General features: G+C 62.2%; 1 protein-coding gene and 1 long non-coding RNA gene across 11 annotated transcripts; one reads left to right on the top strand and one right to left on the bottom strand.

The window, feature by feature from the left end:
* On the bottom strand, positions 52-27,934 carry FLNC (filamin C). 6 transcript variants are annotated; one of them, XM_021078950.1, is made up of 49 exons: positions 27,335-27,934; positions 22,473-22,721; positions 20,861-20,958; positions 20,556-20,706; positions 20,351-20,469; positions 20,075-20,152; positions 19,716-19,878; positions 19,347-19,547; positions 18,917-18,979; positions 17,777-17,914; positions 17,275-17,401; positions 16,989-17,125; positions 16,573-16,766; positions 16,366-16,479; positions 15,624-15,767; positions 15,270-15,393; positions 14,982-15,142; positions 14,688-14,778; positions 14,429-14,598; positions 14,099-14,216; positions 13,742-14,004; positions 12,771-13,368; positions 11,654-11,827; positions 11,378-11,540; positions 10,991-11,151; positions 10,081-10,248; positions 9,877-10,000; positions 9,236-9,392; positions 8,969-9,158; positions 8,851-8,874; positions 8,483-8,730; positions 8,007-8,087; positions 7,600-7,699; positions 7,158-7,298; positions 6,774-6,902; positions 6,507-6,680; positions 5,892-6,053; positions 5,581-5,784; positions 5,161-5,313; positions 4,957-5,079; positions 4,605-4,847; positions 4,162-4,431; positions 3,932-4,069; positions 3,558-3,673; positions 2,735-2,867; positions 2,471-2,647; positions 2,145-2,363; positions 1,066-1,275; positions 52-957 (listed from the first exon to the last, which is right to left on the bottom strand). In XM_021078950.1, the coding sequence occupies exons 1-49, from the start codon at positions 27,687-27,689 to the stop codon at positions 770-772; spliced, it is 8,226 nt and encodes a 2,741-aa protein (XP_020934609.1). In that variant the 5' UTR covers positions 27,690-27,934; the 3' UTR covers positions 52-769. The 6 variants fall into 6 exon arrangements, with proteins under 6 accessions (XP_020934609.1, XP_003134747.1, XP_005657826.1 ...); XM_003134699.4 differs by lacking the exon at positions 18,917-18,979; XM_005657769.3 differs by lacking the exon at positions 8,007-8,087.
* Positions 2,542-4,736, top strand: LOC110257581. 5 transcript variants are annotated; one of them, XR_002340385.1, is made up of 3 exons: positions 2,542-2,666; positions 2,984-3,199; positions 4,526-4,736. It is a non-coding gene; the product is annotated as an uncharacterized LOC110257581 (long non-coding RNA). The 5 variants fall into 5 exon arrangements; XR_002340384.1 differs by having other exon boundaries at positions 4,555-4,736; XR_002340387.1 differs by having other exon boundaries at positions 2,984-3,108.

Here is a 27,934-nt window from a genome sequence, read left to right on the forward strand (position 1 = left end):
GTGGCCAGAGGTGGCCAGCCATAGGGAGCACACACACAAGACACAGCCAAGCCTCTGCGACAGGCCGCACTTTATTTGGAGCTTTCCACCTAAGCGGCTCCCAGCTGAGCCGCATGACATGTGCAAAAGTCCCCCCAGAAAGCTGGGCCTCGCAGTGTGTAAAAAAGGCCCCCCCGTGGGGCAGAGCTGTGCAATCATAAAAAAAAAAAAAAAGGAGAGAGAGAGATCAGTCCCCCAGGAAGCCTGGCTGGGATCGCAGTCACCTAGGGCCAGGCCCGGTGCCAAGGCTGCTGCTGCCGCCACCCCCGGGTCCATTTTCCCCTCCGACTGTGCTTTCTTTTCCAAGTCCTTACCACTCTGGGCTTGTGCCACCAGAGGGACTGGGCGCAGTCCTCAGTGGCAAGGAGGCCGGGCCGGCAGTGCAGTTTGAGGGTGTCACACACGCAGATACCCCCAAACATGTGCTCCCCCACTGGCCTCAGCCCCACCAGAAAACTCAGGGCTTCCCTGGCCCCCCAACCCCCAGTCCATCCTCATGTCACCTTTGAGGCAAGGGACACTGCCCTGAGACAGACGAGGCCCGTCAAGCCAGGGACCTGGCAGGAAGGGGGACAGGGCCACACCTTCCTCGCCCCAGGGCAGGTGGTTGTGGTGTCTGATTCTGCGCGTGTGCATCTGGGTGTGGCCCATTTGTGTGTGTGTGTGTGTGGGTGAGTGAGTGTGTTTGGCTGGAGGTGGGGGCCGAGGCTGGGGGAGGCACGTCTGGGATTCAGGGCACGTTGACTTTGAAGGGGCTTCCGGGGACACTTTCGTCGCCCCACTTGACAATGAGGATGTAGTCCCCTTTCTCCTTGACGGTGTAGGTGACGTTGTAGACCCGGTTCCCCACGTGCTTCACGTACACCTCCTCACAGGGGGTCTTGGGCCCGTGCACGCCCACCATCATCATGTTGGTGCCTGGAAGGGAGGTGGCAAGGGTCGGGCTCACGCTGCGCGCGGCCACCGGCCCCTTGTTCCCGCGCCCTCGCCCCCCGGGGGAGACCGCCCCCTCTCCCCGCAGCCTACCTGCTTTGCTGCAGTCCACGGTGAAGGAGTTCTTCTGGCCCACAAAGGCCTGGGACAGCCCGGGGCCCCGCGTCACCACCTTGCTGGCATCCGAGGAGAACTTGGGGATGGAGCTGTAGCTGGAGCCCCGGCTTGAGGACGACTTGGTCACAGTCTCCACCAGAACCGTGGAGGTCTCGTGAAGGCTGTGGCCTCCTGACAGCCGGGGACCTGAGGGCAGGGTGGCGTGGCCACGAGCCGGGTCAGAAGCCCGCCCTTCCCTGGACGGTGGGCCCTGTGCCGGCACCGACAGCCTCACGGTTGCCGCCTCGGCTACAGCAGCCCGTTCCAGCCGAGCCCGGCCTGCGGGCTCCAGGGCCAGCTGATCCCCAGGTCTGGGGCCTCTGATGCCTCCGCCCCCCACCCTCAGGCTTTGTCTGGGAACCCAGGTCCCAGGGTAGAGTCTTCTCTTAAAAAGAAACACATCCAACTAGTCCTTAATGCAGCTTCCAAAGGAGAACTGGTTAAATGTTTACTGATTATCTGTCTTTCTGGAACCCAGAAGTGTGGGAAGGAGGGCCGTTAAGAAAAATCTTGGGCAGCCGCCATAGGGGAGAGTCACCCTAGTGATGGACAGTGACAAAGAGGAAAGATTTGATTTTTTTTTTTTCTTGGGGGTATGCTTTTTAGGGCCACAACTGCGGCATACGAAAGTTCCCACACTAGGGGTCGAATTGGAGCCACAGCAACGTGGGATCCGAGCCATGTCTGCGACCCACACCACAGCTCACAGCAACGCTGGACCCTTAACCCACCAAGCGGTGCCTGGGATCAGACCCGCGTCCTCATGGATACTAGTCAGGTTCGTGACCCACGGAGCCCCAAGGAAAACTCCAGGATTTGATTTTTTTTTTTAAGTGAGCTCCATGAGTCCTTATGCAGAGTGTAGAGAACAGCGCCCTGTGTAAAGTCAGGCCTGCTTCGTTCTCGGTACCCCGAGTCTGCTGTTTGGGGCAGACTGGGACCCGGATGGGAATGGCCACTGGAGCCAGCCAGGATGGGCTGGGCTGGAGGGACCGCCTCCCACCCAGGACACTCACCTGTGACTTTGGCCTTGAAGGGGCTGCCCACAATGTGCTGGGGGCCACCATACTTGATGGCAATGAGGTAGTTGCCAGGAGCCATGGGAGTATAGGTAACCACGTGCCCCTCAGGACACTCCCGACAGTCTAGCTGCACCTTGGAGGGGCCGTCGATGGTGACAGATAAGGCCCCTGAGCCCGCATTCAAGGTGTTGACGATGAACTCGGATGACACTCCTGGGGACCAAAGGTAGCAAAAGTGTGGGCGGGCAGGGCTTGGGGTGCTCAGCTGGGATGGGCCTGGGCCCAGGCCTCGTCTCTCCTCTCCGGCCCCAGGCCCTCACCTGTAGTGCCTCCCTCGAGCCCAGGACCATACGCTGACACCAAGCCTGGGTCCCCAGCCTGGCTCTGCTCCCCGACGCGGATCTTGAAGGGACTGCCGGGGATGTGGGCACCGTTGAACTTGACATCGATGGAGTGGACGCCGTTCTCATGAGGGATGAAGCGGATGGTGTGCTTGTCTGGGGGCAGAGGTTGCGGGTGAGCCTCTGTCCTTCCCCCTCCCCTTCCCAGAAGGTCCTAGCGTGGCAGGGACAGGGCCACCTCACCACTGTCCAGCTCGGACACGTAGCACTCCTCCACGGCACCCGAGGGCGTGTGCACCCGGGCATCGATCACACCCCGAGCACCGTTCAGCTGCACCGCAAAGGACGCCGGCTGGTTCACCTTGAGCCCTGTCTCCTGCAGAGGCCATAGAGGGTGCTCAGACTCCTGGGAGGGTCTCGAGGGCTCCTCCCTGCAGCCCCGCACTGCTCTCACTGCACGTCCAGCCCAGAGGCTCCCTCCTCCCACCCCAGCCTGGTCCCTGCTGCTGCCAGGCCCAGCTCAGGAAGGTCCTCAACAAGACCGCTAAGAGATGAGGCCACCTGGCTGCGCTGGACATGGTGGAGATGAGATGATGTGCCCTGTCCTGGCTGAAGAGGTGAGACCCAGACACCATACGTAAAGCCAGCCCGATGGCAGAGAAGCCAGTGCTAGGACAGTGCTGTGTGGCCTGCGAGCACCCAGCTCCGGTGAGGAAAGGGGAGCGTGGCCTGGACTGGCCTGGAAGCGCTCGATGGGGGAGGTGGACCGATGGGGAGGGAGGCTCCTGGGGGAGTGAGGACAAGCCGGGGGTGGGGGGCACAGAGCCCAGTTCTAGAGCAGCAGTAGCAGTGGAGGAGGAATGGCACTGGGGCTCCTGAAGCTAAGATTACCCTGAGGGGCAGCTGGAAGGGGGCATGGAGCCCCTGCTGCACGAACACTGGGAGAGAGGACATCTGTCTGTCTGGACCTTGCAAGGTCACTGCTAAGTCCCTGGCCACACGGGTCCACCCCCCTCTCCTGCCCATCTCTCAGGGTGGCAGAGGGGCCCCATCCCCAGGCACTCACCTGGAGGCTGGTGACAGTAAGACGGCGAGCATCATCCGAGAGGGAGGCCACGGGCACCACAAAGGGGCTGTCCGGGATGTGCTCATCATTGAACTTGATGGAGACCTCATAGTCACCTGGGGAGGGAAGGCCCGTCAGCAAGCCCCCAGGATGAGATGGCAGGGCAGAACCGCCTCCTCCCAGCAGAGGCCCCTGGGTCAGTGCTCAGCTCTGGAGAGAGAGGCACGTTCCCAGAGGGGTGGGGTGAAGGGAGACAGAGCAGAGAAAGCAGGGACCCAGGTGACGAATTAATGCGGTAGCCCCGCCTCCTGCCTGGGTGAACAGAAACCCAGTCTGGAAGGCGAGGCAGGCCCAGACCCAGTGTGGACACCCACCTGGTTCCTGGACGACATAGGAGACCCCGCAGGAGCCATCTTTGCGGTCCTCAAATGCAATCTCTGCCTTGCTGGGGCCCTCCACAGCAATAGACAGGCCCCCGGCACCAGCTTCTCGGGTCCAGATGCTGAACTCGGCTGGAGAAAGGGAAGCGGGACAGGGGCGGCTCTTCAGCACCCTCGCCCAGCCTGCCGGCTACCTTGCCCGCATCCCCTGTCCTGGCCCTTACCTGGCACACCGGCCACCCCTCGCTCTAGCCCTGTGCCTCCAGCCCGCACCTTGTGGGCACCACCTTCACCCAGTGGCCCCACGGTGAACTGAAAGGGGCTGCCTGGCACGTGCTGGCCGCGGTACTTGACGGTGACCGTGTGGGGCCCCATCTCCTGGGGCACGAAGCGCACGCTGTACGCGCTGTCCTCCCCCTCCACGATCTCCGCGGCCTCCGTCTTGCCTGAGGGGCTGGTCACCTGTGCGGTCATGTCCTGAGAGCTGGCCTCACCTGCAGGAGGTGGGGAGTGACGGGGGATGACGGGGGCTGCTCCTGACCTGGCCCTTCCCTCCCCTCCCTCCGCATAAACCCCTCTTCCCCTCAGACCAACAGCCTCCCCCTCCCCGTCCCAAGGGACAGAACACCCGACCTCCCTGTGAGGACCCCGGCCGGGCCCTGCTCACCCTCTTGCTGCCGAGTGATGCTGCCGAAAGAGCCCAGACGTTCCCGGCCCAGGAAGTCCCCGAAGACGGCGGGGAAGGGGTCTCCGCCAACCTGAGTGGACTCCTCCACCCGCACCTCGCGCTTGGTCTCCCCACCCCGCGTCTTGCTGATCTCCGTGCGCTCCGTACGGGTGTACGTGTGGCTGCTGCGGGTGAAGGTACGTGTCAGGCGCTCCTGGGCAGACACCATCTGGAACCAGTTCCCTGCGGGGCACAGGGAGTGGGAGGAGGGAAAGGAAGTGAGAAAGGAGCCTGCAGGACAGACACCGAGGGGCAGGCTCCCCGCCACCTCCAGGCCCTTGTGGGCGCCCACCTGGGATCTTGAGGTTGAGGTCGCAGGTGCTGCCGATGGTGGCGATGGAAGGCGCCTGCCTGCGCCGCGTGATGCTCTCCTTCATGCGGCCCTCGCCCGTCACCTTCACCGTGAAGGGGCTTCCTGTCGGGGGGAGAGGGCCAGGCATCTCAGATGGCTCGTCTCCGGCCTCCGGCCCATCCCAGCCACGGCCCAGAGCCTTACCAGGTACGTGCTTGTCGGCAAACTTGATGTTGATGATGTAGGTGCCGGGTTCGGTGGGGCAGTAGGTGACTTTGCAGGTGCCATCCTCCATATCCTCACAGTTGATGTCCACCTTGCTTGGGCCTTCAATGCTCAGCCCCAGGCCCCCGTAGCCTAGCGGGAAATGGGGACACAGCGCCTTCAGCCCCACGGCTGTTCGGCTTTCCTCTCCTCAAACTGCAGGCTCCCTCCACCACAGGCACCCAAACTGTGTCATAACCACTGACACAAATGGCTCAGCAGGAGGAGAGGGTGAGCCAGGCATGACCCAGAGGGTCAGGGGTAGCGAGTCTGGAAGAGTCCCTGAGGCAGGCCTCTTGGGTCCAGGGAGCAAGGGGGAGACAGAAACTCGGGGACAGCTGAGCTGTCTCTTAAACGCACCTGCGTTCCGAGTGTCCACGATGAACTCCGCCACCTGGAACGTCTGTCCCTCGGACAGACCCTTGCCCCAGACCCGGACCTTGCTAGCGTCCCCAATCTCAGACGGCCCCACCAGGATCTTGAAGGGGCTGTTGGTGACGTGCTTGCCGCTCTTGCGCACGCTCACCACGTGCTCCCCAACCTCCTTGGGGGTGAAGGAGATACCTGGGGGGGAGGCAGGGGGATCAGACATGAATGGAGCCCTGGGGCTGGCAGCGACCCTTTCCAGCCCCCCTCCTCTCCCCAGGCCCCTCCCGTGGCCCCACACTCACCAATGTGCCGGTTGGGCAGGCGCTTCAGCAGGCAGGGCTCCTCGTTGCCCGAGGGGGCACGGATGCTGGCGGTCAGCTGGCTCAGGTCACTCTCAGTGATCTTCAGCGACACATCCGTGGACGTGCCCACATTCAGCTGTGATGTCCTCATTGAGTCATCACCTGGGAGAATTGAAGTGTCAGGCAGTGTGACTCCTGGCATCCGCTAGATGCCCCAGGCCTGAACGGGTTAAACTCCTGGTTCACACAAGCTTTAATCCTGACTTGCATGATTCTGAGGAACCAGCAAACTAGACCCTGACCCCTTATTCACTGTGTGGCTCTGATCAAGCAGCTTAGCCCCTCTCGCCTATTGGTTTCCTTATCTATCAAAAGGGATTATCAATATCCTGATTTAAGAAACTGAACAAGATGATGTATTTCAAAGCAAGGAGGCGCACATGGCTGGATGTTTCTCACGTGCTGTAGAGAAGAGGTCATTTATCCAAAAATGACCTCTTCCACCTCTAGGGGGCCCTACCCTAAGGCTCTGGTGACTTGACCATGCCAGGCTTGCCCATCTGTTGTGTGCTGGGGAGGCTGTTGCTGGCTGTGTGTGCCCACACGTCCACCCACCTGTGATCTTGGCCGTGAAGGGGCTCCCTGGGATGTGCTTGTCGTCAAAGCGCACAATGATGCTGTAGTCACCAGGTGCGGTGGGGAGGTAGGACACAGTGCAGGTGCCATCCTTGTTGTCCTTGCAGGTGATCTCCGCCTTGGATGGGCCTTCCACGGCCAGGGACAGCCCCCCTGGGGGTGGAGATGGGGCTGAGATCAGAGGTCCTGCCCCCACCCCTGCACTGGCTGACCACCTTCCCAGCCCTTGCCTGTAGCTCCCCTCACCTTCCCCAGCATCCTTGGTGACGATGGTGAAGGTGGCTGGCTTGTTGACCATGCCATGGCTCAGGCCTGGCCCGTAGGCACTGACATGGCGGCTGTTGATGGCATCCACGTAGAACTGCAGGGGGCTCCCTGTGTGGGGGGGGGGGAAAGGGGTTGGGTCAGCAGTGAGCTTGGGACAGCGGCTGCCTGAGCTTATCTCGGCACCCCCTGCACCTTCCCATGGCCAGAGGGGCCTCCCAGCAGGATTCCAGCCTTCCCAGGACCTCAGATGGTATCTGTATAGAGCAGGTGCTCAATAAATAGTTGTTGAAAGAAGGCAGGCAAAGAGGAAGCCACAGTGGGCTCCTCCCAGCCCAACCCAGGCCAGCCGGGCCCCTGACTCACCAGGGATGTGGTTGCCGTCATACTTGATCCCCATCTGGTGCAGGCCTTTCTCGGTGGGCGCGTACCTCACCGTGATCGTGCCGTCTTTGTTGTCAGTGATGTTAGGCCGGGCGGTCTTCCCAGAGGGCATCCGTACCTCCCCTGCCAGGCAGACACAGTTACGTGGGAGACTCATTACTCCTACCTCAATCCCCTCACTGTCCTGGGCCCCCCCTCCTATGTGGTTCTGCCTCCACCTCAGAGGCCAGGCACCAGGAGACAACCTGGAGCATCAGGATGAACCCTGAGCTGGGACGCAAAGGGCTGAATTCCAGCTCTGCTCAACGTGCTGCGTGACCTTGCGTAGCTCACTTCCCCTCTCTGGCCCCTCTCTAGGGGAGCTAAGCCTGGACTCAGGTGGGCTCCCTCTGAGCCCTCAAGCCTCAGGGCCCCAGGACGGTACCTGTGAGCTCCCCTTTCTGCACAGTGAAGGGAATGACCAGGTTGAAGGGTCTCAGCATGGACTCCATCGACTCCACAGGTACCACTGGCTCCTCTGTGGCCTGCAGCAGGGGAGAGAGAACAGTCCTTGGCTGTGGAGCTTGGCCTGAGCCATGATTGACATCAGAGAAAGTGAGGAATGAACAAGATGGTTAATGGTGACATCAGAGGGCAGGAGAGGCGCGTCAGCTGCAAGAGAAGAGGTGCCATGCCCAACCTGGGGGGTCTGTCTGCCCAGCCTGACTCCCGCCTGCTCCCCGAGATGGCCCCCAAACCGTGCCCCAGCCCTGGCTACTAAAGAACAGAAGGAAGAAACGAAGGAAGAGGAGGAAGAGAGCGAGGCCTGGCCCAGGTGGGAGGTGGCAGTACCCAGTGTGTGGGGTAGGCGCTGGGCCGGTGCAGCTGCAGCACTTCAGAGGGCTCTTCCACGTGGGGCATGGGGTCACACGCCTGGGGGGCAAGGCACGGGAGAGCATGGGATGTGGCAGGCCAGCACACGCCAGCCCGAGGGACCGGGAGCTGACTCCACATGGCCCAGGGACCAGGAATCTCTGCTTGCCCGCGGGGGGCTTCACCATCCTGCAGGGCCACCTTGGGGAGGTGTATGGGGACAGCGAGCCTGAGGGTCAGAGAGGGACATGGCATGTTCCCCCAGAGAGAGCTGACCAACCACCAGAGGGGCCGGAGGCAGGGAGGTGCTCGCTCCCAGCCTGGGCGGCTGCTCGGTTCCCGAGCCCTCTGGGCCCGGAATCCATCAGACCTGGGCACAGGTTCGGGGGTTTCTTCCTGTGGCTGAAAGGGCCGGGCCCACCTTCCCGCCACCCCCGTCCCGCCGCGGAGCTTACCAGCACGTGGAAGGGGCTGTTGGGGATGTGCTCGCCTCCGAAGCGGATGGTGATGACGTATTTGCCCGGCTCGGGCGCCGTGTAGTAAATGTCAAAGGTCCCGTCGTGGTTCTCGACCACGTCCACGTCAAGCTCGGCCCCGTCGGGTGTGGACACCGTGCACGTCACCTTCCCCTTGCCGGCTGCCTTGGCGTCCACTGTGATCACCGTCTCTTCCCCAATCTGGATGCGGGGGCCCAGGCAGGCACCTGCCGCAGCACAGACGCGCCTGGTCAGGAGGCCGTCGGGTCTGTGCCCAGCCCCCCTCAGGTACCCACTGCCCCCGCCACCTCAGCCCACCGCCCAGAGGGAAGAGGAAGGCCACTCACCCAGGCCGTGGCCACCAATAGACACTGCGAAGAAAGAAGAGTGTGAGGCCATCTGCTCTCGGGCGGGGGGTGGGGAGGGTGCTGGGGGAGGGCAGGGGGAGGTGGGGGGAGAGCCCACCTGTGACGAGGCACTTGCTGGCGTCCCCCGTGGGCAGGGCGTGGATGCGGAAGGGCGAGTAGGGGATCTCATCGCCGCCGTACTTGATGGTGATGGTGTACCGGCCGCTCATGTCTGGCAGGTAGGACACGGTGTAGGTGCCATCCCCGTTGTCTCGGATGTTGGCCTTCTTGGGCTTACCCTCAGGATCCTGGGGGAGAAGCGGAGGTCAAGGCCTGCCTGTGCCCCGCCCCTGACCTGGGGGACCTGGGCAGTGCGTGGACTCACCAGGATCTGGACAGTGAGCAAGCCCTCGCCAGCGTCCCGGGCATCAATGGTGAACTCCACAGGCAGGCTGGCAGGGATGCCGGAGGCATTGAGGCCGGGGCCACTGGCCCGCACCTTGCTGGCATCATGGGCCGGAAGTACCTTGATCTTGAAGGGGCTGGAAGGGCGGAAGAGACGGACAGTTGGTTGAAGGTCAGGGGGAGGGTGGAGTCCCATCTCATTTGGGGCCTGGAGTCCTCCCCACTTCCTGAGCGGAGGAGGGAGGAGGGACCAGGTCACAGCCAGAGTCTCAGGGGAGGGCCACTCGGGTGTGCCCCTGACAAGGCCTGAGCATTCCTCCTCCATTAGCTGGGAAGATGCTATGGTTTGTTTCAAGGGGAGGGTGTAAGTCCCATTCCCACCTCTTTGTAGCTCTCTGATGCCTCTTCCTAAATTGCTAATTTAATGGCTACCTGGGGGCACAGCCCAGGCGGAGGAGAGCCCCTGGGGCCGTGCTGCCTCCAGGGTGGTGAAGACAGGCAGGGCCCCCCCCCTGCAGAGGAAGAGTGGGAGGGGGCAGCAGAGATCGGATGAGGTCAATTCAAGTGGGAGGGGTGCCCCCAGAGCGCAGCACAACACAGGAGCCGAAAGCCGGGCCTCACCTGCGTGGCACCTCCTGGTCGGCATACTTGACAGCTACCGTGTAGGGCCCATCAGTGGCCGGGGTGTAGTGGACAGTGTGGGTGCCATCTCCATTGTCACGCACCTCCACAGGCTCAGCCACTCCTGGACAAGGGGAGCAGGGTCAGCAGAGCCTCCTGGCACCCTGTCCCGCCTCCCTCCACCCTGCCCCAGACAGTCCATACCTGTGGGGCTGAGCACGGCCACCTGCAGGGGGGCCCGGCCGGCCTGGCTGCAGTCCACTGTGAAGGTCTGGGGTACCCGGGCTCTGACACCAGCTCCCAGCCCTGGGCCCGAGCACTTCACCTTCCCAGGGTCCACCACATCCTTCACCGGCACCCGGAAGGGGCTTCCTGCGAGGAGAAGGACATCTATCTGCCTGCCCGGGAGGGTCTCCCTGACACCGAGGAGCCAAGAGAAGGAGGCCTTCCCTGTGTTTGCAATGCCCCAGGGAGGCCAGGCCAAATGTTCAAGTGCTCAGGAAATTGGTAAGAAATCACAAACAAGGAGAAATAAACTGACTGCGGACCAAGGCCTTGGCAAACCCACTTATTTAGGACAGAGGCTGGAAAGAAGGCCTTCCTAAATTAATAAAATATTAAAAATGGAATATATTATAAAAGAAAATGCGTTTTTGGCAGCATGAAATTAGATGGGGGGGAGTTCAATTTCAGCAGTCCTGAGTTATGTAATATTAGTTAGGCATGACCCCCCTGGCTCCCGCCCTGCCCGAGCTGCTTGGCCCTGCAAGAGGGCAGGGTGGGGCCCTTGTTCTGCTGACACTGAGAGTGAGAGGGTGTGAGAGGTTGTCCTTGCCAAGCCAGCCACAGTGGCTTGGACTGTGTCTGAGTGATAGAACTCAAAGGGCCAGGATGCCAACACTGGGCCTCTGGGAATAAACGGTACCCACCACCCTGCCCCTTGACCATGACCACAGCACCCGTGCCTGCCAGCTCTGCTCCCTGCCTGCTGGCGGGGCTCGTGGCCATCCTGCTCTAGGGACAAGTCTCACATCCGACTTCCTTCCAGTCTCCGTCTCACTGGGCAGGCCTCCCGCTGCCTCCCCAGCCCCAGCCCCAGCCCCTCCGTGCACACCTGGGATGGGCCGGCCCCCGAAGGTGATGTTGACGTCGTAGTCTCCAGGGGTGAAGGGGATGTACTCCACCGTGCAGCTTCCGTCCTTGTTGTCCTTGCAGGACATCTTGGCTTCTGAGGGGCCCTCAATGGCCAGACCTAGGCCCCCGGTTCCAGCTCCCCTGCAAGATGACACCCTTTAGCAGCTACACCAGAACACAGCAAGTTGGGGGTGGGGGAGCCGCTGAATGGGGCTGGGGGCCCAGCTGAGAAGGGACCAGCTACAGGGGCTGGAACACGAGGGGAGGTCTGCTCCCTGGACGGGACGGGATGGAGCTCAGGCACACACAGAAGGATGAAGGGGGCCGACAGCATCAGAGTCAATCAAGATGAGGAAAGGGGGGTTACCTGGTTTCCACAGTGAAGCGGTTGGCCTTGTTAACCAAGCCACCCTCCAGGCCTGGCCCAAAGGCCCGGACGCGGGTGGGGTCACAGCCCTCCGTCACACCCACTCGGAAGGGGCTCTTGGGCACAGCTACGTCATCGTAGAGCACCTCCACCAAATGCACGCCTGGAAGGCAGCCCCGCGGTGCAAGTCAGGGTGTGCACGGCCCCCACCAGCCCACCACCCCGGGAAATGCCGGGATCAGAGCCCCGCCAGCCCCACTCAGCCCAGCCCCTCACCCTCTTCGTAGGCTGTGTACTGCACCCGGTAGGTGCCGTCCCCGTTGTCAGTCACGTAGGTGTCTGTCTTAGCGCCTGAGGGGTTGAGCACGCGCGCCGTCACGTGGTTGCCACCCGTGGCTGTTAGGGATCTTGCGTCCACAGTGAACTCGGTGGTCACCTCACGCAGGACACCTGGGCCCAGGAGATGAGCGCTCAGCATGGGCAGGGGGCGGCCTTCACCCAGCTGCCCGCCCTTGCCCTCCCTCCTCAGCTCCGAGGCCGCTCCTCCTCCCACCCCCCCCCCCGCCCCACCACCCCTCAGCACCTCCTCAGCCCTGCGAGCTCCAGGCCCTGCCCGCCTCACGCCCTTCATCATTCAGCGACTCCTCAGCCGGCTGCGGGCCCCTGGAGGGCAGGCCTGGGTCTTACCTCCCTCTGCACCCCCACCCCCATGCCCCGCTCAGGGTCTGGCACCCAGCAGATGGTAACTGGTGCTCACAGACCTCTGCAAACCATCTCTCTTTTTTTTTTTTCTTCTTTTTTTTTCTCTTTTCTAGGGCCATTCCCACGGCATATGGAGGTTCCCAGGCTAGGGGTCTAATTGGAGCTGTAGCCGCCGGCCTACGCCAGAGCCACAGCAACACAGGATCTGAGCCTCATGTGCGATCCACACCACAACTCACGGCAATGCTGGATCCTTAACCCACTAAGCGAGGCCAGGGATCGAACCCTCAACCTCATGGTTTCTGATCGGATTCATTAACCACTGAGCCACGACGGGAACTCCCTAAACCGTCTCCTTTTGAGGAAAGCTCAAGTTCAAAGCTTTCCCTCTCTACTACCGAGAGCAAGCTCCTGAGCCTTTCAGATCAGGGACCCCTTAAGTTGATGCATGTTGAGGATCTTCCCAGAAAAATGCCCGGGGGCAGATGCAATTTTGCCACAAGACCAGAGGCAAAGCTCCATGTCCTGTCCTTGGCTTTGATGCCTTCTCTGGGGTACCGGGGCCCTAAAGACGCCAGGGCTGCCCCAAAGCCCTCCCTTCCCCCATGCTGGCCCGCCGAGCCCTCAGGCCTGCTCTCCTCCCTCCCTGATTAGCGACAAGAACGGCTCCAGGCTCCTCTCTCTCACTCACCATGCGGCTCCACCCCGGGCCCCGAGACCTTGACGCCGCTGGTGTCGACAGCAGGCTGCACATGGACACGGGTGGGAAACTTGGGTACGGGGTGCCCGCCGTACTTGATGGTGATGGTGTAGGTGCCAGGGAAGGCGGGGCTGTAGGTGATGTGGTAGGTGCCGTCGGCATTGTTGTGGATCAGCACCTCGGCCTTGACCCCGGCGTCCGACAGGATCTCGATGGTCAGCTCAGCCTCGCCCGCCTCTGAGCAGTCCACAGTGAAGGTGGCTGCCTCGCCAGCCTTGCCTCGCTCCAGGCCCGGCCCGCTGGCCCGCACCTTGCTCGGGTCGAACACAGGCCGGATGGTAGCCTTGAAGGGAGAGCCGGGGATATGGGCTTCGGCGAACAGGATGTTGATGGTGTACTCGCCCGGCTCCGTGGGCAGGTAGCTGACAGCACACGAGCCATCACCGTTGTCCTGGCACTCGATCTTGGCCTCGCAGGGGCCCTCCACAGTCAGCCCCAGGCCTCCTGTGCCCGCCCCCTTGGTGTCGATGGAGAAGGGCGCTGGCGTGCCTACCAGCCCGCCCTTAAGGCCAGGGCCGTAAGCGCAAACCTAGAGGAAGGAGCAGGTGTGTGAAGTGACTGCACCTGGCCACGCCCACGCCCGCCTTCATGGCTCCCGAATCAGCTAAGCACTTGCAAGTGTAGCAGCTGCCACAGACCGAGTCCTTCTATCAACCCCACGTGAGGAAACGCAGGCAGAGAGACGAATTTGGCCCAGTTGATGGAGCTGGGATTGAAACCCAGGTCCCATCCAAGGACAGGCTCTTAATCACTAAGCTGTTTGGAAGGCAGGTCCTGAGGCTGGGGACAGCCTTGGCCCAGGTCCTCGGCTGTGCTCAGTCCACGACCTAAATCCCTCTGGCCTCTGCACCTACGACTTACCCGTCTTCCCCACAAGCCCCCAGCAGCCCCCACTTCCTCACCTTGGAGGGGTCGGGAGGCAGGACACCCTCCACGGCAAAGGGACTGCCAGGTACCGGGTGGCCGTCGTAGGTGATGTCCACCTTGTAGGGCCCCTCCTCGGGGGGCATGTAGCGCACAGCCTGCGCGTCAGCGCCACCCCCGGGTTCCAGCTTGCAGGGGATGGGTCGTCGGGAGGGAGAGGTCATCCGCACGTCCAGCTGGCCCTGACCACCAGCCCCTCGTGTGTTCACGGAGAACGCCTGTTCTTGCCCCACGGCCACCTCTGCGGAGAAGGCAAGGGACCCCGTGAGCAGAGACTCCAGCCCACTGTCCCCCTCACCTCCTCTCCATCCCAGGGCAGCTCTCGCCCTACTTACTGCTGTTGAGCCCTTGAACTTTGACTTTGCTGAGGTCCAGCGGGGGGGCCACATTCACCACAAAGGGGCTCTTGGGGACAGGGTCTCCACCATAGGTCACTGTCACTGCCATGTTGCCCTGTGGGGTACAACGGGAGGTTGGACCTGGTGGCTTAGACATGGCCTGGCAGCATGCCCATGGTCGACGTGGACCAGAGGCTCAGGGATCCACGGCAAGAAAGGATGGGATGCGGGAAAGGGGCCAAGATCCGGAAGTGGCCCTGTGAGACTGGAGGAGACCCAGGACCTTGGGCAGCCAGGGCAGGCGGGACATGGGAGGGGCGGGCACACCTGCTGCACGGCCGTGTACTTGACGGTGTAGGAGTAGTCATGGTTGTCGATGATCTCAAAGTCTCGCACAGCTTCGCCCTTGGCGGCCCCAGCAAAGTGCACGTCCAGCTTGGCCTTGCCGGCTCCCTTGGTCAGCACCGTGAAGTGAGTGGGCTTTCCAACCTCCACACCTGCGGAGCCCAGGCCGAGTCGGTGGTGAGGGACTGGCGGCCACCCAGCCCCACCCCCAACCCAGCCCCATCCCTGCCCAGACACCGACCTGTGCGGTTCAGCCCAGGACCCTCAGCCTTGACCTTGCTGGCATCATGGGATGGGTCCACCTTGATATGGAAGGGGCTGGCCGGGATCTCCTGGAGGAAGAAAAGCCTTGGTCAGGGAGGACATGGGCAGTCTCCGAAAGAGTCCCCTTTGTTTCCTCTGAGACATGCCGCCTGCACACAGGAGATACTCAGTGGCTGCGGAATTGTCCCCAAACGACAGCCTTGCAAGCTGCCGGCTGAGACTTGGCGAAGGTGCAGCCGCCCGTGACAACCCAAAGCCAAGCATAGAGTACCTGGTTGGCAAACAGCACCATGATGGTGTAGCGGCCAGCCCCTGGGGGTGTGTACTTGACTGTGAAGGTGTCATTGTCATTCTTGATGATGTCAAAGTCGATATCAGCCTCTGCGGGGCCCACTACGCCAGGGGCGCACTTGATACCAATGCTCACGTCGCCTGGGGAGAGGCAGGCAGGAGGCCCTGAGTGGGAGGCTCAACAGCCTCCTGCAGGGACCAGCCCCCGCTTCAGCTCAGCCAGGAAGCAGGCGGAGGGAGCCCTCCTGCCCAGCCCCTCCCTGTGCACCTTGCCCCGCCTCGCTGCAGTCCACCGTGAAGTAGGTGGGTTCATTAGCCTTGAGGCCCGTCTTCTCCACGCCTGGACCGTACACCTTCACCCGCTCGGGATGACTGCCCTCTCCCACGTTCACCTGTGGGGGGGAATCCATGCTCAGCCCAGCGCCCCTCCCGCTAAGCCCACCCCCTTCCCCAGCACAACTGGGTCCCAGCCCTCACAGGACCAGTCTTAGGCCTCTTCCCGGGGTCCTCGGGGTGGGCAGTGATGCCCAGGCCCTGGGACAGCCAACATCTCCCATGTGGGGCTTCGCCCTCCCTCTGGGGCCCTTGGCAGTGGGCACGGGGGAGGGCACAGAAGACGCACCCGGAAGGGGCTCTTAGGCACATTGACGCCTCCCCAGGAGATGATGATGGTGTGCTTAATGGGCTTGGTGGGCACGTAGGAGCAGCGGAAGGTGCCGTCGCCGTTGGGGATGACCTTGATGTCGATGGGGCAGCCGTCAGCGTCCTATGGGCATCAACCAAAGCACGTTTTAGAGTGCTCCCCCCTCCTCTGCCCACCCGCGCCCTCTGCTGGCTGTGGGCCCTCCTGCTCACCCAGCCCCCGGCACACACACAGGCCCGGCCCCTGCCAGGCCAGAGCCAAGGGCCACACGGGTGTCCAGGAGACCAAGTTCTAGGCTACCTGTGTGGCCTGATCACCCAGCCTAGGTCTCTGAAATATGTTGTCAGGGGAGAAGCTCAGCTAAATCAATGTTCCTCAAATTGAACCATGAACCTGGTAAAGAAGACTCATTCTCTTGGACCCAAGAATATATTCATTAAGCTCTAGGAGTCAGTGGACACTATTTTGAGAAACTCACTTGAGAAGCTAAGGTCTTACTGAAATCATCTTTTAATGGCAAATTACCAATACAAAAAATTATTTTTGGTAAAATATGTTTTTAAGATTATCATTCATAAGAGAAAGCCAAACTTTCAATTTTCCATAGTTCTTAAGGGTCCACAAGACTCAGTCCTGTGATGCCCGGAGGCCCCTTTCCTAACCCGCCCCACCTTCCTAGGGCCCCAGCAGTGAGGGGCAGCGAGATCAAGCAACATCCCACCTGGGCATAAAGCTTCAGGTCTCCCTTGCCAGCTGCACGGGCATCAATGGTGAACTCGGCAGGCTTGTCCACGATGCAGCCAGTGGGCTCCAGGCCGGGCCCAAAGGCCTTCACCTGTGCAGGGGCAAGAGCAGAGCGCTGGGTTGGGGGCTGGAGGAGGCTGCATTCACCCCATCCCAGGCCCGTGTGCTGGAGCTGGGACCCCACCTTGTCCGGGAAGCAGTCGGGTGGCGCTGGCTGGATGTGGGCAATGAAGGGCGAGTCGCGGATGTCCTCGTCATCGCAGATGACGTGCACGGCGTACTCTCCGGGCTCTGTGGGCCAGTACCGCACATCACAGGAGCCATCGCCCTTGTCGTCACACTCGATCTTGGCCTGGGAAGGCCCCTCAATGGAGAAGCCTAGGTGCAAGATGGGGAGGGTCGGATGGCAACTCGAACCCCCAGGCATGCTCCCCATCACTGTCCCAGCATCGCCAGCCTGGTCATCCCCAGGTCCCATCTCCCTGGCTCACCTCAACGCTCACCAGCATTCCTGCCTCCTGTCGTCCCCCAGTCACTCCACAGGGTCCCTCTATCACACCACGCCCCAGCATTCCCACCTGCTGCCAGCCAGCCACTTACCCAGGGTCCCCACCTCCGTGCCAATGGCCTCCACCACGAAGTCGGCCGACTTGCCCACCTGCCCGGTTTCCAAACCGGGACCCCAGGCCCGCACCTTCTGCATTCCTGCCTCGGGGCTCACCTGTACCTCAAAGGGGCTGGGCAGACAGGGAGCTAGTGTCAATGCCACAAGGTGCCCCCACCAGAGGTACCCCTCTCCACTTCCCTCGAGTGCCAGGCAGCCCACCCCCTCCTCCTGCCCTATGAGGGCCCAGATAGGAAGGCACGGGGGTTGCCTGGGGCTTACCTGCGGGGGATGGCATAGCCGCCCCACGTGATGGTCACCACGTACTTGCCAGGCACCACGGGGTAGTACTCACACTCGAACACACCATCCCCAGCGTCGCGCACCTTCACCGGCTCCTCTGTGCCCTCTGAGGAGATGCGGAAAGTGGAGGGATCACTGGTCTGAGAGTGCCAGCAACTCAATCCCCATGAGGAGGCTTGAGACCCAGGCCCAGCCCGCGGGCAGTGCTGTCAGGCAGTGTGGAAACTCCAGGCGGGGACCCTGTGTCCTCCTTGTGCACAGCAGCCCGGTGGCATTCACCGGGAGAGGACCGTTCCCCGCGTGCAGACGGGGAGAAGAGGCAGAAATAACACAAGGTGGCTGAAGTCCCAGCATCTCTTCGGAGCCCCCACCGGAGAGCATGGTGCGGGCAGTCCCTGCCCTCAGAGCGTCAGAACCACTGGCCATATTTCCTCCCTGCACCCCTACCCCCCCAGCACCAGCCCTAGGCCCTGGCACTCACTCGGTCCCTTGACGGTGACCTTGAGCTCTCCGCTGCCAGCACCCTTGGTGAACACCTTGAAGTCAGCCACCTCTTTGACGCGCACGCCCTTGGGCTGCAAGCCCCGCCCAGAGGCGCGGCAGGCATTGGGGTTACAGGCTGGGAGGGAGAGAAGAGGGGGGAGGTTGGGGGTGCTGAGGGGCCCTAGACAGAGCCTCGGCCCCTCCGTCCTCATCCCCCGTGTCATTGCACAATCCTCCTGACCCCCCGCAGGCACAGGCCATGGACTCATGCAAGCCTTCCCCGTGCTCCCTGGTGTCTCTGACACAACGAGGGCTGTCGGGAGCCAGGCTGGGCAGGCAGCCTGCCTCAGCGCCCCCGGCCCCCCTCATCAGGCTGGTTACAAGAAACCCTTCCCAATGGGCTCCTCGTCTGGGACAAAGGCAGGGCGGAGCCTGGACGGAGAGTGGAGCAAAGAGACAAGGAAGAGCGCTTCACTGTCCGCCAAGGCCTTCCACCTAGAGCCATCTGAGCCCTCTCAGAGCCGCCGGAGCAGCTTTAGGAACTAAATCATGCCACAAAACACGCCGCAACACTGTGGAACAAGAGATATTCATAGAACAAGAAGCCTGCTGCAGATCACAGGCAATGCATGGACGTCAGCCTGCCACAGAACACTGCCAGTGGCAAGGAACCCAGACTTTGCTACTGAACACAGGCCAAAAACAGTGATCTCAGGCTGCCACGGAACACATAAAATGGCATAGAGCCCACAAGGTGCCACCAAACAGGCAGCAGCATATAATCCAGGCCTGCCACAGAACACAGACAATGGCACGGAACCTGGGTACTGCCATGGAACACAGGCGATGGCACAGAACCTGGGTACTGCCACAGAACAGGCAATGACACGGAACCCGGAGCCTGCCACGGAACACAGGCGATGGCACAGAACCGAGATCTTTGTCACAGACTCCATCAGGCAAGTGGCAAATAAACTAGATGTGCCACAGAACATAGGCAAAGGCATGGAACCTGGGGCCTGTCACAGAATGCCACGGAAGGGGGCGATTCCACACCGCTTGGGCCATGCCACACAGCACAGGTGAGGCCAGTCAGCTATGGCCATGCCCGGCCCCGCCTCCGCTGGAGTGTACTAACGTGGCACCACTCTCTTGGCCTGGTGGACGATGGGCACGGAGGGGGCGAGCGGCGGCAAGGGCTCTGAGTGGCAGAGAGAGAATCGAGTGGAGAGTCACCACCTGAGGGCCTGGGGTACAGGCGCTTCCTATACACAGCCCCCCCCATGAGGCTCTGTCACCTCCCCCCCAGCCCTTCCACGGTGGCACTGTCTGGTATCCTTCACGGTAGCCTCCTGACCCTCCTTGGGGGCAGAGGATGGAGAGCCGACCTCGAGAGCCCCAGCCCTTGGCTCTTCCTTCTGCGCATTTTAAGCCCTAAGAGGGCTCCCTACCCACCCCTGGATTTAGTGCCTCATTTCCCACATAAATCCTCAGCCTTGGAATTTGGTGGCAATGCTGTGTCCTGGCCTTGGCCCGGGGGATCATGGGAATGGGGGAAGGGTCTTTACCTTCTGCCACGTGGACGGGGAAAGGGCTGCGGGTGATGGGGGCGCCAGCGAAGGCCACATGCACTGTGTGGGGCCCCTCCATCACAGGCCTGTATGTGCAACGGAACGTGCTGTCGCCCTTGTCCTCCAGGGCCACCTCCACTGTGTCCCGCCGGCCCTGCGGGTCCACGATCACCACGGCAACATCACCAGTGCCGGCCCCTGTCATGACAACCGCCATCAGCCCCCATTCAGGACACGCGCAGCTGCTCAGGGCTCCCTCCCCCCAAGACCACTGCCTCCAGCGGGGACCCTGCCCCAGCCCCCTCTGCAGAACACCCAGGCACAGTTGGGGGCGAGGTCGGGGGGGTGTCAGGGGCTTGTTCTCACCCGCAGTGTAGATGTCAAAGTAGGTGGGTTTGTTGGCCACGTTGCCCACAGGCTCTAGGCCAGGACCACGGGCTGACACCTTGTTGGCATCCCCCAGCGCCATGCCCACGTTCACCTCAAAGGGGCTGCGTTCGATGTTCTGGCCAGCAAAGAGCACGGTCACCTGGGGGTCAAGGGCCAAAGGTTAGCTTCTAGAGGAGAGCGGCGGCGAGAGGGGGTGGAGGGGCAGGGCAGAGCCAAGGAGGGTGGGAGATGGGTGCGGTGCAAGCTGAGAGAGGGGTCTGCTCCACCAGAGCCAAGGATGTGAGCAGAACCAAGAGGGTGGGGCGGAGCGGGGGTGGGGTCCTGGAGAGAGATACCTTGTGCAAGCCCGCGACCTTGGGCACGTAGGAGACAGCGTAGGTGCGGTCCTTGTCGTTGTTGGGAACCACCTTGGCCTATTGGGAAGGGAAAGGACTGGCACTCAACAGTGGCTGCGGCCTCTCCTGACCCACAGCTCCTGCTTCGGGGGGCCTCCCCCGTCTCGGGCACAGTGGGTGGCTCTGGCAGCCATCTCCAGGCCATTCCAGCTGCGGGCCTATGGCCTCTGTCTCACCCCCTGCGAATCCCTCCTGTGCCCAGTGGCCTCTCCAAACCTCCTCGGTGTGGCCCTCGGGATCCTCGATGTAGACCAGCACCTCGCCCACGCCGGCATCCACGGTCTGCACGGTGAAGTGCGCCGGCTGTAGCACGGTGTTGCCCTGGGGCTCGATGCCTGCGGGGCAGAGGCAGAGCGCTTAGGGAGGTCCAGCCTGGCCTGTGCCCGCTGCCCGGGGAGGGCTGGCAGGGCTCAGCACATACCAGGCCCGTAGGCGATGGCCTTCTTGGGGTTCAGCTGCTTGGAGCGAACAGGGGCACCGGGTTTGAGTTTGGCCTTGGGGAACTGGGACAGGTAGGTCATGACAGAGTGCTCATCCACATTGGGGTCCACAATCTCCTCGGGCGCGATCACCTGCGCAGAGACAAACGGAGTTCCAGGGGGCCCACCTTCCCCTGCAAGCCCGGTTCTCGCCCACATCCTGACCAGGTATCCTCGGAGACCCAACTCCACGCTTGGCCCGCTGGCACCTGGACGCTCCCGCCACCCTGTCCGCCTGCCAGTGTACCTGGGGCACCCCGAGCCAGTCGTCTGCCTGCTGCATGGCCTCCCGGGCGTTCTCCACAGGCTGGTTGGGGTCCCAGGCCTCCCAGTCGGGGCAGAGGCCTGGTGGGATGGCGGAGGGAGGTGATGATTAGGGGGAAGCAGTCAGCCAGGATGCAGAGCACCTGCTCATCCAACTCCCTCGCCAGCTGTGGGCTCCCCCTCCGTCCCACGCAGCTCTAGGCCGCTGACCGGCCAGGTTCCTCTGACCCCCGACGTTACAGCCCCTCAGCTGGGATGCCCATTGCTGCTTAGAGGCCCAGCAGCCCTCCCTAGCACCAACAATGAGGCCTTTCTGCCGCGGCTGACGCGGCCTGGCACCAGCCCTGCCAGCCGGCCTCCTGCCTGGCCAGGCCCCGGCACAGACCCCCAGCGCCGAACTCCAAACTCCAGTGGGGGCACCCCTCACAGGCCTCTCCCACCTCGGGCGGGCAGTCCCTGCCCCACACACCCGCTGACCCCGCTCCTTGAAAGTCTCACCGCTGCCCTGAAGCCCTAGATCCCCAAGCACCTCCCCCAGCAGCTTTAGAGCATTAGCCTCTCTCCTGCCTAATTACCCACTTGGGGAAACAGAGGCAATGAAGGGCCTGTTGAGAGAGGATAGGTTCTTCTCCCTGGTTACCCAGGAATGCTGAGGCAGCCGCAAGTCACCCTTGGGAAGGGGTGCAAGGGGTGAGGGGGTGCCTGGTCCAAGCCAGAGCTGCAGGAGGAGGGCGATGCTCGCTGGCGGGGAGGGGGCCAGCTCACAGGCCGGAATCCATGACTGGCCAGAACAGCTGAGCTCACTGCTGGCAGCCCCACCAGCTGAGGGCAATGGCTCAGCAGCTGGGAATGCTTCCCAGGCGGCCGGTGCCCCCGCCTCCCACCCCCTGCTCCCCGGCTGACCCCTAGGGGACATGGCTCCCCAGAGGCCAGCCTAGACGAGGAGACTTATCTTTTCAGGAGGCGTCACCCACACCTATCTTTCCAGAGGACAGAAAGGGAGCTGTGCCCGGGACACGGCTCTAGCCTGTGATGCCTGGGCCCTGAGCTGCCCCCACCTGACCAGGCCAGGGCCTACATGGAGCGAGGGCAGGGCTCGATCGCCTGCCACAGAGCGGTATCACACCAGCCTCAGCCCACATCATCCTGGGCTTCAACCCTTTCTCAAAACTGTCCCAGGGTCTCCGTCCTGGGTCTAAGTCCTGGCCTTCCTTCTGTAAGTGCCATCACATTAGCTTTCTCCCGGCTGAGGGGACGTGGCACCCATGCAGCAAAGTGGGAAGTTCATGGTGCAGGGAGTCAAGGTCCTGGGCTCTGGTTCGGTCCTGCCACAGATAAGCTGTGTGATCCTGGACAAGCCACTGGCCTTCTCTGGCCCTCAGTGTCCTTGTCTGTAATACCTAATCCCGCCACTGCGGGATCTGGCAACGCATCCGGAAGGACCTCACTCCAGCCGTGCTTCTCAGCTGGAGCAGGGCTCCTGATCCCCCAGCCCTGAGACCTTCATTCTGACAGATGGAAGCCTGGGCGTCACCAGCTTATCCCAGCCCTCCTTCTGGGCTCAGGGGTCCGCCGTGTGCCGCGGGCCCACTCACCAGGGGCGCAGTTGTCCACCAGGGCGCCCAGAGCTTTGCCGTCCTGCCAGTCACGGTTGAAGTTGGTGATGGGCAGCTGGGGCACCTTGTTCTGGATCCAGCCGAGCAGCCTCTGCTTGGGCGTCTGCTTGCGAGCATCCTCGTCGTCCTCATCCTCCCACATGGGCATGGAGATGGAGTAGTGCAGGATCAGGGTCCAGATCAGGCCCAGGATCAGCTTCAGGTTCCCATCCACGATGGCCTTGCTGTCTGCAGAGCGAGGGGACAAGCTGGGCTCAGAAGGGCCCCACCCTCTGCCGCCCAGACTTTCTTCGGGCACAGCGCCCTCCCTCCCCTGCCCAGCTCCAGAGGCTGCTGCTCCAGCGCTGGGGTCAGGCCTCCTCCTTCTGGAACTTACCCCTTCTCTGCCAACCAAAATCCCTCCCTCCTGCGAGGCTCAGCCCCAGAGGCCCGGGTTGATGATTCTTCCTCTCCCTTTAGGATGAGGCTCCTTCCCAGGAGTTCCCATCATGGTGCAGTGGAAACGAATCCGACTAAGAACCATGAGGTTGAGGGTTCGAACCCGGGCCTTGCTCAGTGGGTTAAGGATCCGGCGTTGCTGTGGCTGTGGTGTAGGCCGGCAGCTATAGCTCCGCTTGGACCCCCAGCCTGGGAACCTCCATATGCCGAGAGTGCGGCCCTAAAAAGAAAAAAAAAAGAATGAAGCTGCTTCCCAAAGTGTCCCTACGGCAGCGGCGGCAGCAGCAGCGGTGGCGGCTACTTTCACCTCTACCACGGTGCTTGGGGGGCCCCCTATGTGCTACAGACATGGGTGCAGTTGTGCAAGATGGTGGGCCACTCGGGGACAGACACTTTTCACTGTTTCCTTTCTTTTTTAAACAGTTTCACTGAGGGATGCCTGATGTACAACGATCTGGATATAGGAGAAAGTATTACTGGATAACTTTTCACGGTATGTTTATACTGACAAAGCCAACACCACAGATCAAGACAAGTCAACACAGCCACCCTTCCGCAAACTTTCCTTTCCTTCGTGATCCGTCAGTCCTGCCCTTCCCCGGCCGCCCTTCCCGGGCATCAGCGGATCTGCTCTTGGTCACTATAGATTAGTCTGCATTTTCTAGAGTTTCATATGAATAGAATCATACAGTCTTCTTTTAATTGGTCTGGCTTCTTTCCTTCACTGTAATTTATCTCTCTATACCCGGAGCTTAGGACGCAGTAGAATCTCACTAAATACTGGTTGAATGAATGAATTTTTTAAAACCTGAAGTTGGAGAGGAGCAGCACCAACTTGGTTCCAGCCAAATTCTACTCTGAATGCTATAAAAAGGCTTTTGGCACGAAGGTCTGGGTGGAGGAAGAGGGTGCCGGGCACATTCCGTTAAGGCTAAAAAGTCCGTGTTCTTAAGTGATAGGGGACAGTGAGATTTCGCAAGAGCCCGGGGAATGTTACCCATGTGGACTCAAGTCTCAGGAGCTGACATTCTCGACCCATCCCCTCCTTTAAGGAATACTATGGACCAGAATTTGAACCCCAAGACTGGGGGGGCCTAGTTCCCTTTAAGAGCCAGAGAGAAACATCCAGGGGCCGAGGGTGGCCTGGAGTGTAGAGGCTTGGGAACCAGCTTACTTGTCAAGGACTGTACAGGCCTGAAAGCCATTAGCTTCCCTGAGCTAATGAGGTTGGGAGGGGGCAGAAGACAAGCCTTGTTTACTAGCGTTGCCGGGGAGATGGGAAAGGGTGGGGCTGGAGGTAGCCCTTACACATCTTTTCCTGACCTCCTCCTCTAGAGCTTGGAGGATGACCTTAGGAGGGTGAAGGCCTGGGGAACCCCAGCACTGCCCCCCCCCACCTGCCCCCAGGACGTTATCTCAGCCTCTCTGGCCCGGGGCTCTGGTCCCCTTGGCTCCCCCACCCTTTCACTGATTCATCTTTCCTTCCCCAGCAGCTCCCCAGGCCCGCCCCTCTCCCCCTGGCTCCACTGCAGCACAATGGTTTGGCAGCGTGCAGATTCCATGACACACTCACTCCCAGCCTCCTGGTGCTTTAGCACTTTCTCTCTCAAACACACACACACACACACACACACACACACACACACACACACACAGAGGCCTAGGACACTTTCACAGTCTTGACACCCAGAGCCTCACAGCCTCTCACAACCCAGCCTCCAAAGCTGGTGCTTGTACACCCAGAAGTGCTTTTTGCAAACTGAAGCCAGATCCCTGGAAGGGAGGCCTTGAGGCTGCTGGGGTTGGGGAATGGGTGGTGGTGGGGTGTTGTTTGGGGTGGGGGGACTCATTCATATTTGCATCAGGGAGAAGCTTCTCCCCAGCAACGGGCCCTGGGCCAGACAGCAAGTGGTCCAGGTCGGCAGGAGAGGGGTGGGTCTAGCGTCCCCCTCTGGGAGCAGTGACCTTCCTCTCTCTCCGCCCCCTCGGAGGCCAGGCGGAGGGGGAGCGCTCTGTACAAGCCAGGCTTCCTCCTTCGGACCCCACTGGGGATACCACCAAAGGGGTGGGAGGAGCCAGTCCCTGAGGCCACCCCAGGCTTTGAGTGGAGGGGGAGGAGAGAGGGCCCAGGGAGGGAGGTGCCGGGACAGCTGCTGCCCCCTCCAGCCCCTCCCTTGGCGCTTGCTTGGCTCACGGAGAAGGAATAGCAACTGGGGAACAGCTGCGGGACAGAGCCGCCTCACAGGCCTCTTTGTTCGGAGGGGCCGAGGGGGTGGCGGGGGTAAGAAGGGCACTCGGCTCCTTCAACCCAGGCTGAGTACCCCTACCTCCTTCAGGGGCGCTGCTCAGCTACCCGCTCCCACCCTGCGCCTAGAAAAGGAAGTGGGGGATCTTTTTGACCTCCTCCCAGGTGCCCAGATAGCCAATTTCAGTCCTGACATGATGCCCAGGAGGCCCCACGCCAACCCCTTCCCACCCCCAGGCCAGAAGGAACTAGAGGAAGCAGGATGCCTGCCTGGTGGGGAACCCGCTACATCTCCCCGGGGTTGGGCAGCCCCTGCCGGCTGTGCCCCTTCCCCTCCAGCCTCAGCCTCAGGTCTAGCAGCTGAATTGCTGACAGCTTATCTCATCGGTGGCGGAGGGAATGAGCCACTTGGCCCAAATGGGGCCGGTTCCCCTACCCCTCTGCAGGAAGGGGAATGGAGGGTTCCCTCCCGCCCCCCAAACCAACTTTTGCTTCTTCCCCCTCTATTCTGAGCCGGCCTCTCCACACACAGTTGAGCCAAGGGGGCCGGAGCCAGGCACCGCCGTGGGGGAGGGGCGAGGTGTGCTCAGGAAGGATGAGGCCTGGAGAGGGGCCGAGCGCCCCCACAGCGGTGAGGGGAGGGCAAGGCTGAGCCATTTCCTATAAAGTCCTGGTGAGGCCCCAGGCTGTCCCCCTGAGACCCCACCTGGGACAATCAGTCCAGTCGGTCAAATTCCAGCTGCTGGGGGATGGCCGCCCCCTGGCCTGACTCCTCTCTGACCCCTGCCCCCCCCACCACAGAAGCTCTCAAGCAGCCCTCAGCTCTAATACATATACCAGGACCCCCTCCCCCACCCCCTGTCCTCAGGCTTGTCCTTCTGGAAAGCTCAGAGACATCTGCTGTGTCACGGAGGCAGGGCTATTTCCAGGCCAGTGAGGGTGGGGTGGGGGGGCAGAATTGGGGCAGGAGGGGGTAAGGCCTAGAGAGGGGGCCGGACAGGGCAAAGGGCCCCAGACTGACCTCAGCTGCTAATTCAGGCGGCCCAGAGATGCCCTGAGGGGGCTGGGGTGTGGACAGACCTTCAATTATCTAAATAAGTCTCTGGGGTAGCCTGGGGGGTATCAGACCCCCTGTGAATCTCCCTTCCTGGTGCCTGGGGGTGCACCCCGCCAAGGGGCCCTTTCCTGCAAATCAAGGCAAGGCTCTGGAGAGCTCACCACAGGAGGAGGGGGTTCGCTAGGCCCCCAGCTTGCGAGGATGACTGCAGGGCCTGCCCCTCTCTTCTCAGAGCCCACCCTTGGCTCCCCACTCCCAACGCTGGAGTGCCTCCCCACCCCCACCCAGCAGTGACACACCTTCCAAATCTGGTTACACTCAAAGACTTCCTCCCTTCTCCAGGCCTTCCCTCCCACCCCTCAGCCCAGACTATTAGCCGCAGCCAATCAGGGGCTAGGGGGTGGGTTGGGGCCGGGCGTGGACGGGAGGGAGCCCCTTCCCCGGCTGGTTGGAGCCGGTGGAGGACAGGCAGGGGTTAAGGATCCCCGCGGTCGCTCAGAGCCTTTTTAGGTTTCCGAGGCTGGGCCCTGCCCGCCCAGGCCCCTGCGCCCGAACCCAGCTGCCGAGCACATGCCTGCGGGGGGCCCGGGCCCCGCGCCCGCCCGGCCCCCAGCTCTCCCTCTGAGCGCTGAGATCGGGCAGCGCTCGGGACCTGTCTTCAGCCGCTCCTCCGCGGTGGAGGTGCTAGGAGACTGAGAAGCCATTTGCTTTGTTTGGGGGGAGGTGCCCCCGGGAATCCGTGTTGGTCCCTGGCCCTGTCCTCTCAAGCCTGGCCTGGGTTGCGGAGGGCAGGAAAGGGGACGATGAGTGGAGGCGGGTCGCTGGGAGCGTGCGAGGGAGGCTGAAGCTGGAGGACTCAGAACAGTCGGGTCTGGACTCCCCTGGGCCCCCTCGGGATGCCAGCCGTCCAGAGAGGGATGTGAGGGCCGGGCCCGGCGCGCCTGTGTCGGCGGGCGGGAGAGCCGAGCCAGGGTCCCCTCCCGGAGCCGGGGCGCTCCCCGCCCTGTCTCGGCTCTCCGCGCGCCCACCCGGCACCTGCGTCCCCTGGCCCCACCGGCCAGCCCCTCCTCGGGGTATGTCCCCCTCCCTGCCCGCACTGACCGATGGACACGAGCTTGATATGCTCGCGCTCGAGGAACTCGAGGGCCACGGACACGTTCTCCAGCTTCATCTGGCGGAAGTTGGGGCGCGGGTGAAACTTGCGGTACATGCGCTTCTGGCTGAGCACCTCGAGCAGCGCGATGAGGCGCAGCCCGTCGCTGAGGTCTCGCTGCAGGTCGGTCAGGCGCTTGCCCACGCACTTGAGGTGCTCATTGCACCAGCGAGTGAACGTGTTCTGCTGGATCTTCTTCCACGGCGCGTCCTCGGCCAGGTCCTTCTCTGTAGAGGGCATGTCGTCCACCTCGTCGCCCAGGCCGAGGCCCGCGGCCTCGGAGTAACCGCTGTTGTTCATCATTCCGGCGCCGGCTGGGGCGGGGGCTGCGCTGCCGGCTGGGGTCTGGCTGGGGGCGGCGGGCTGGGCTCGGGCTGGAGGCGCTGTCGGGGCGCGATCGCGGGACTCGCGGCTCTGCGCTGCGCGGTGCGCTGCTCTCAACTTCTCTCGCGCCTCTGGCTGGCGGGACTCGGCGGGCCTCCTCGGCTCCTCGGCCGCGGGCGCTCTCTCGGTCTCTCTCCCTCCGGGGGCGGAGCGGTGCTCGGGAA

Source organism: Sus scrofa, chromosome 18, assembly GCF_000003025.6.
Source record: "Sus scrofa isolate TJ Tabasco breed Duroc chromosome 18, Sscrofa11.1, whole genome shotgun sequence".
NCBI lineage: Eukaryota > Metazoa > Chordata > Mammalia > Artiodactyla > Suidae > Sus > Sus scrofa.

Excerpts from the sequence above, each read along its gene's own strand:
- FLNC (XM_021078949.1), bottom strand. The coding sequence starts at position 27,689 with ATGATGAACAACAGCGGTTACTCCGAGGCCGCGGGCCTCGGCCTGGGC. Across the intron at positions 17,402-17,776 it reads GGTCACCGTCAAGGGACCGA|AGGGCACAGAGGAGCCGGTG; the intron begins GTGAGTGCCAGG and ends GCATCTCCTCAG. Across the intron at positions 15,143-15,269 it reads CTGCAGCGAGGCGGGGCAAG|GCGACGTGAGCATTGGTATC; the intron begins GTGCACAGGGAG and ends GCCTCTCCCCAG.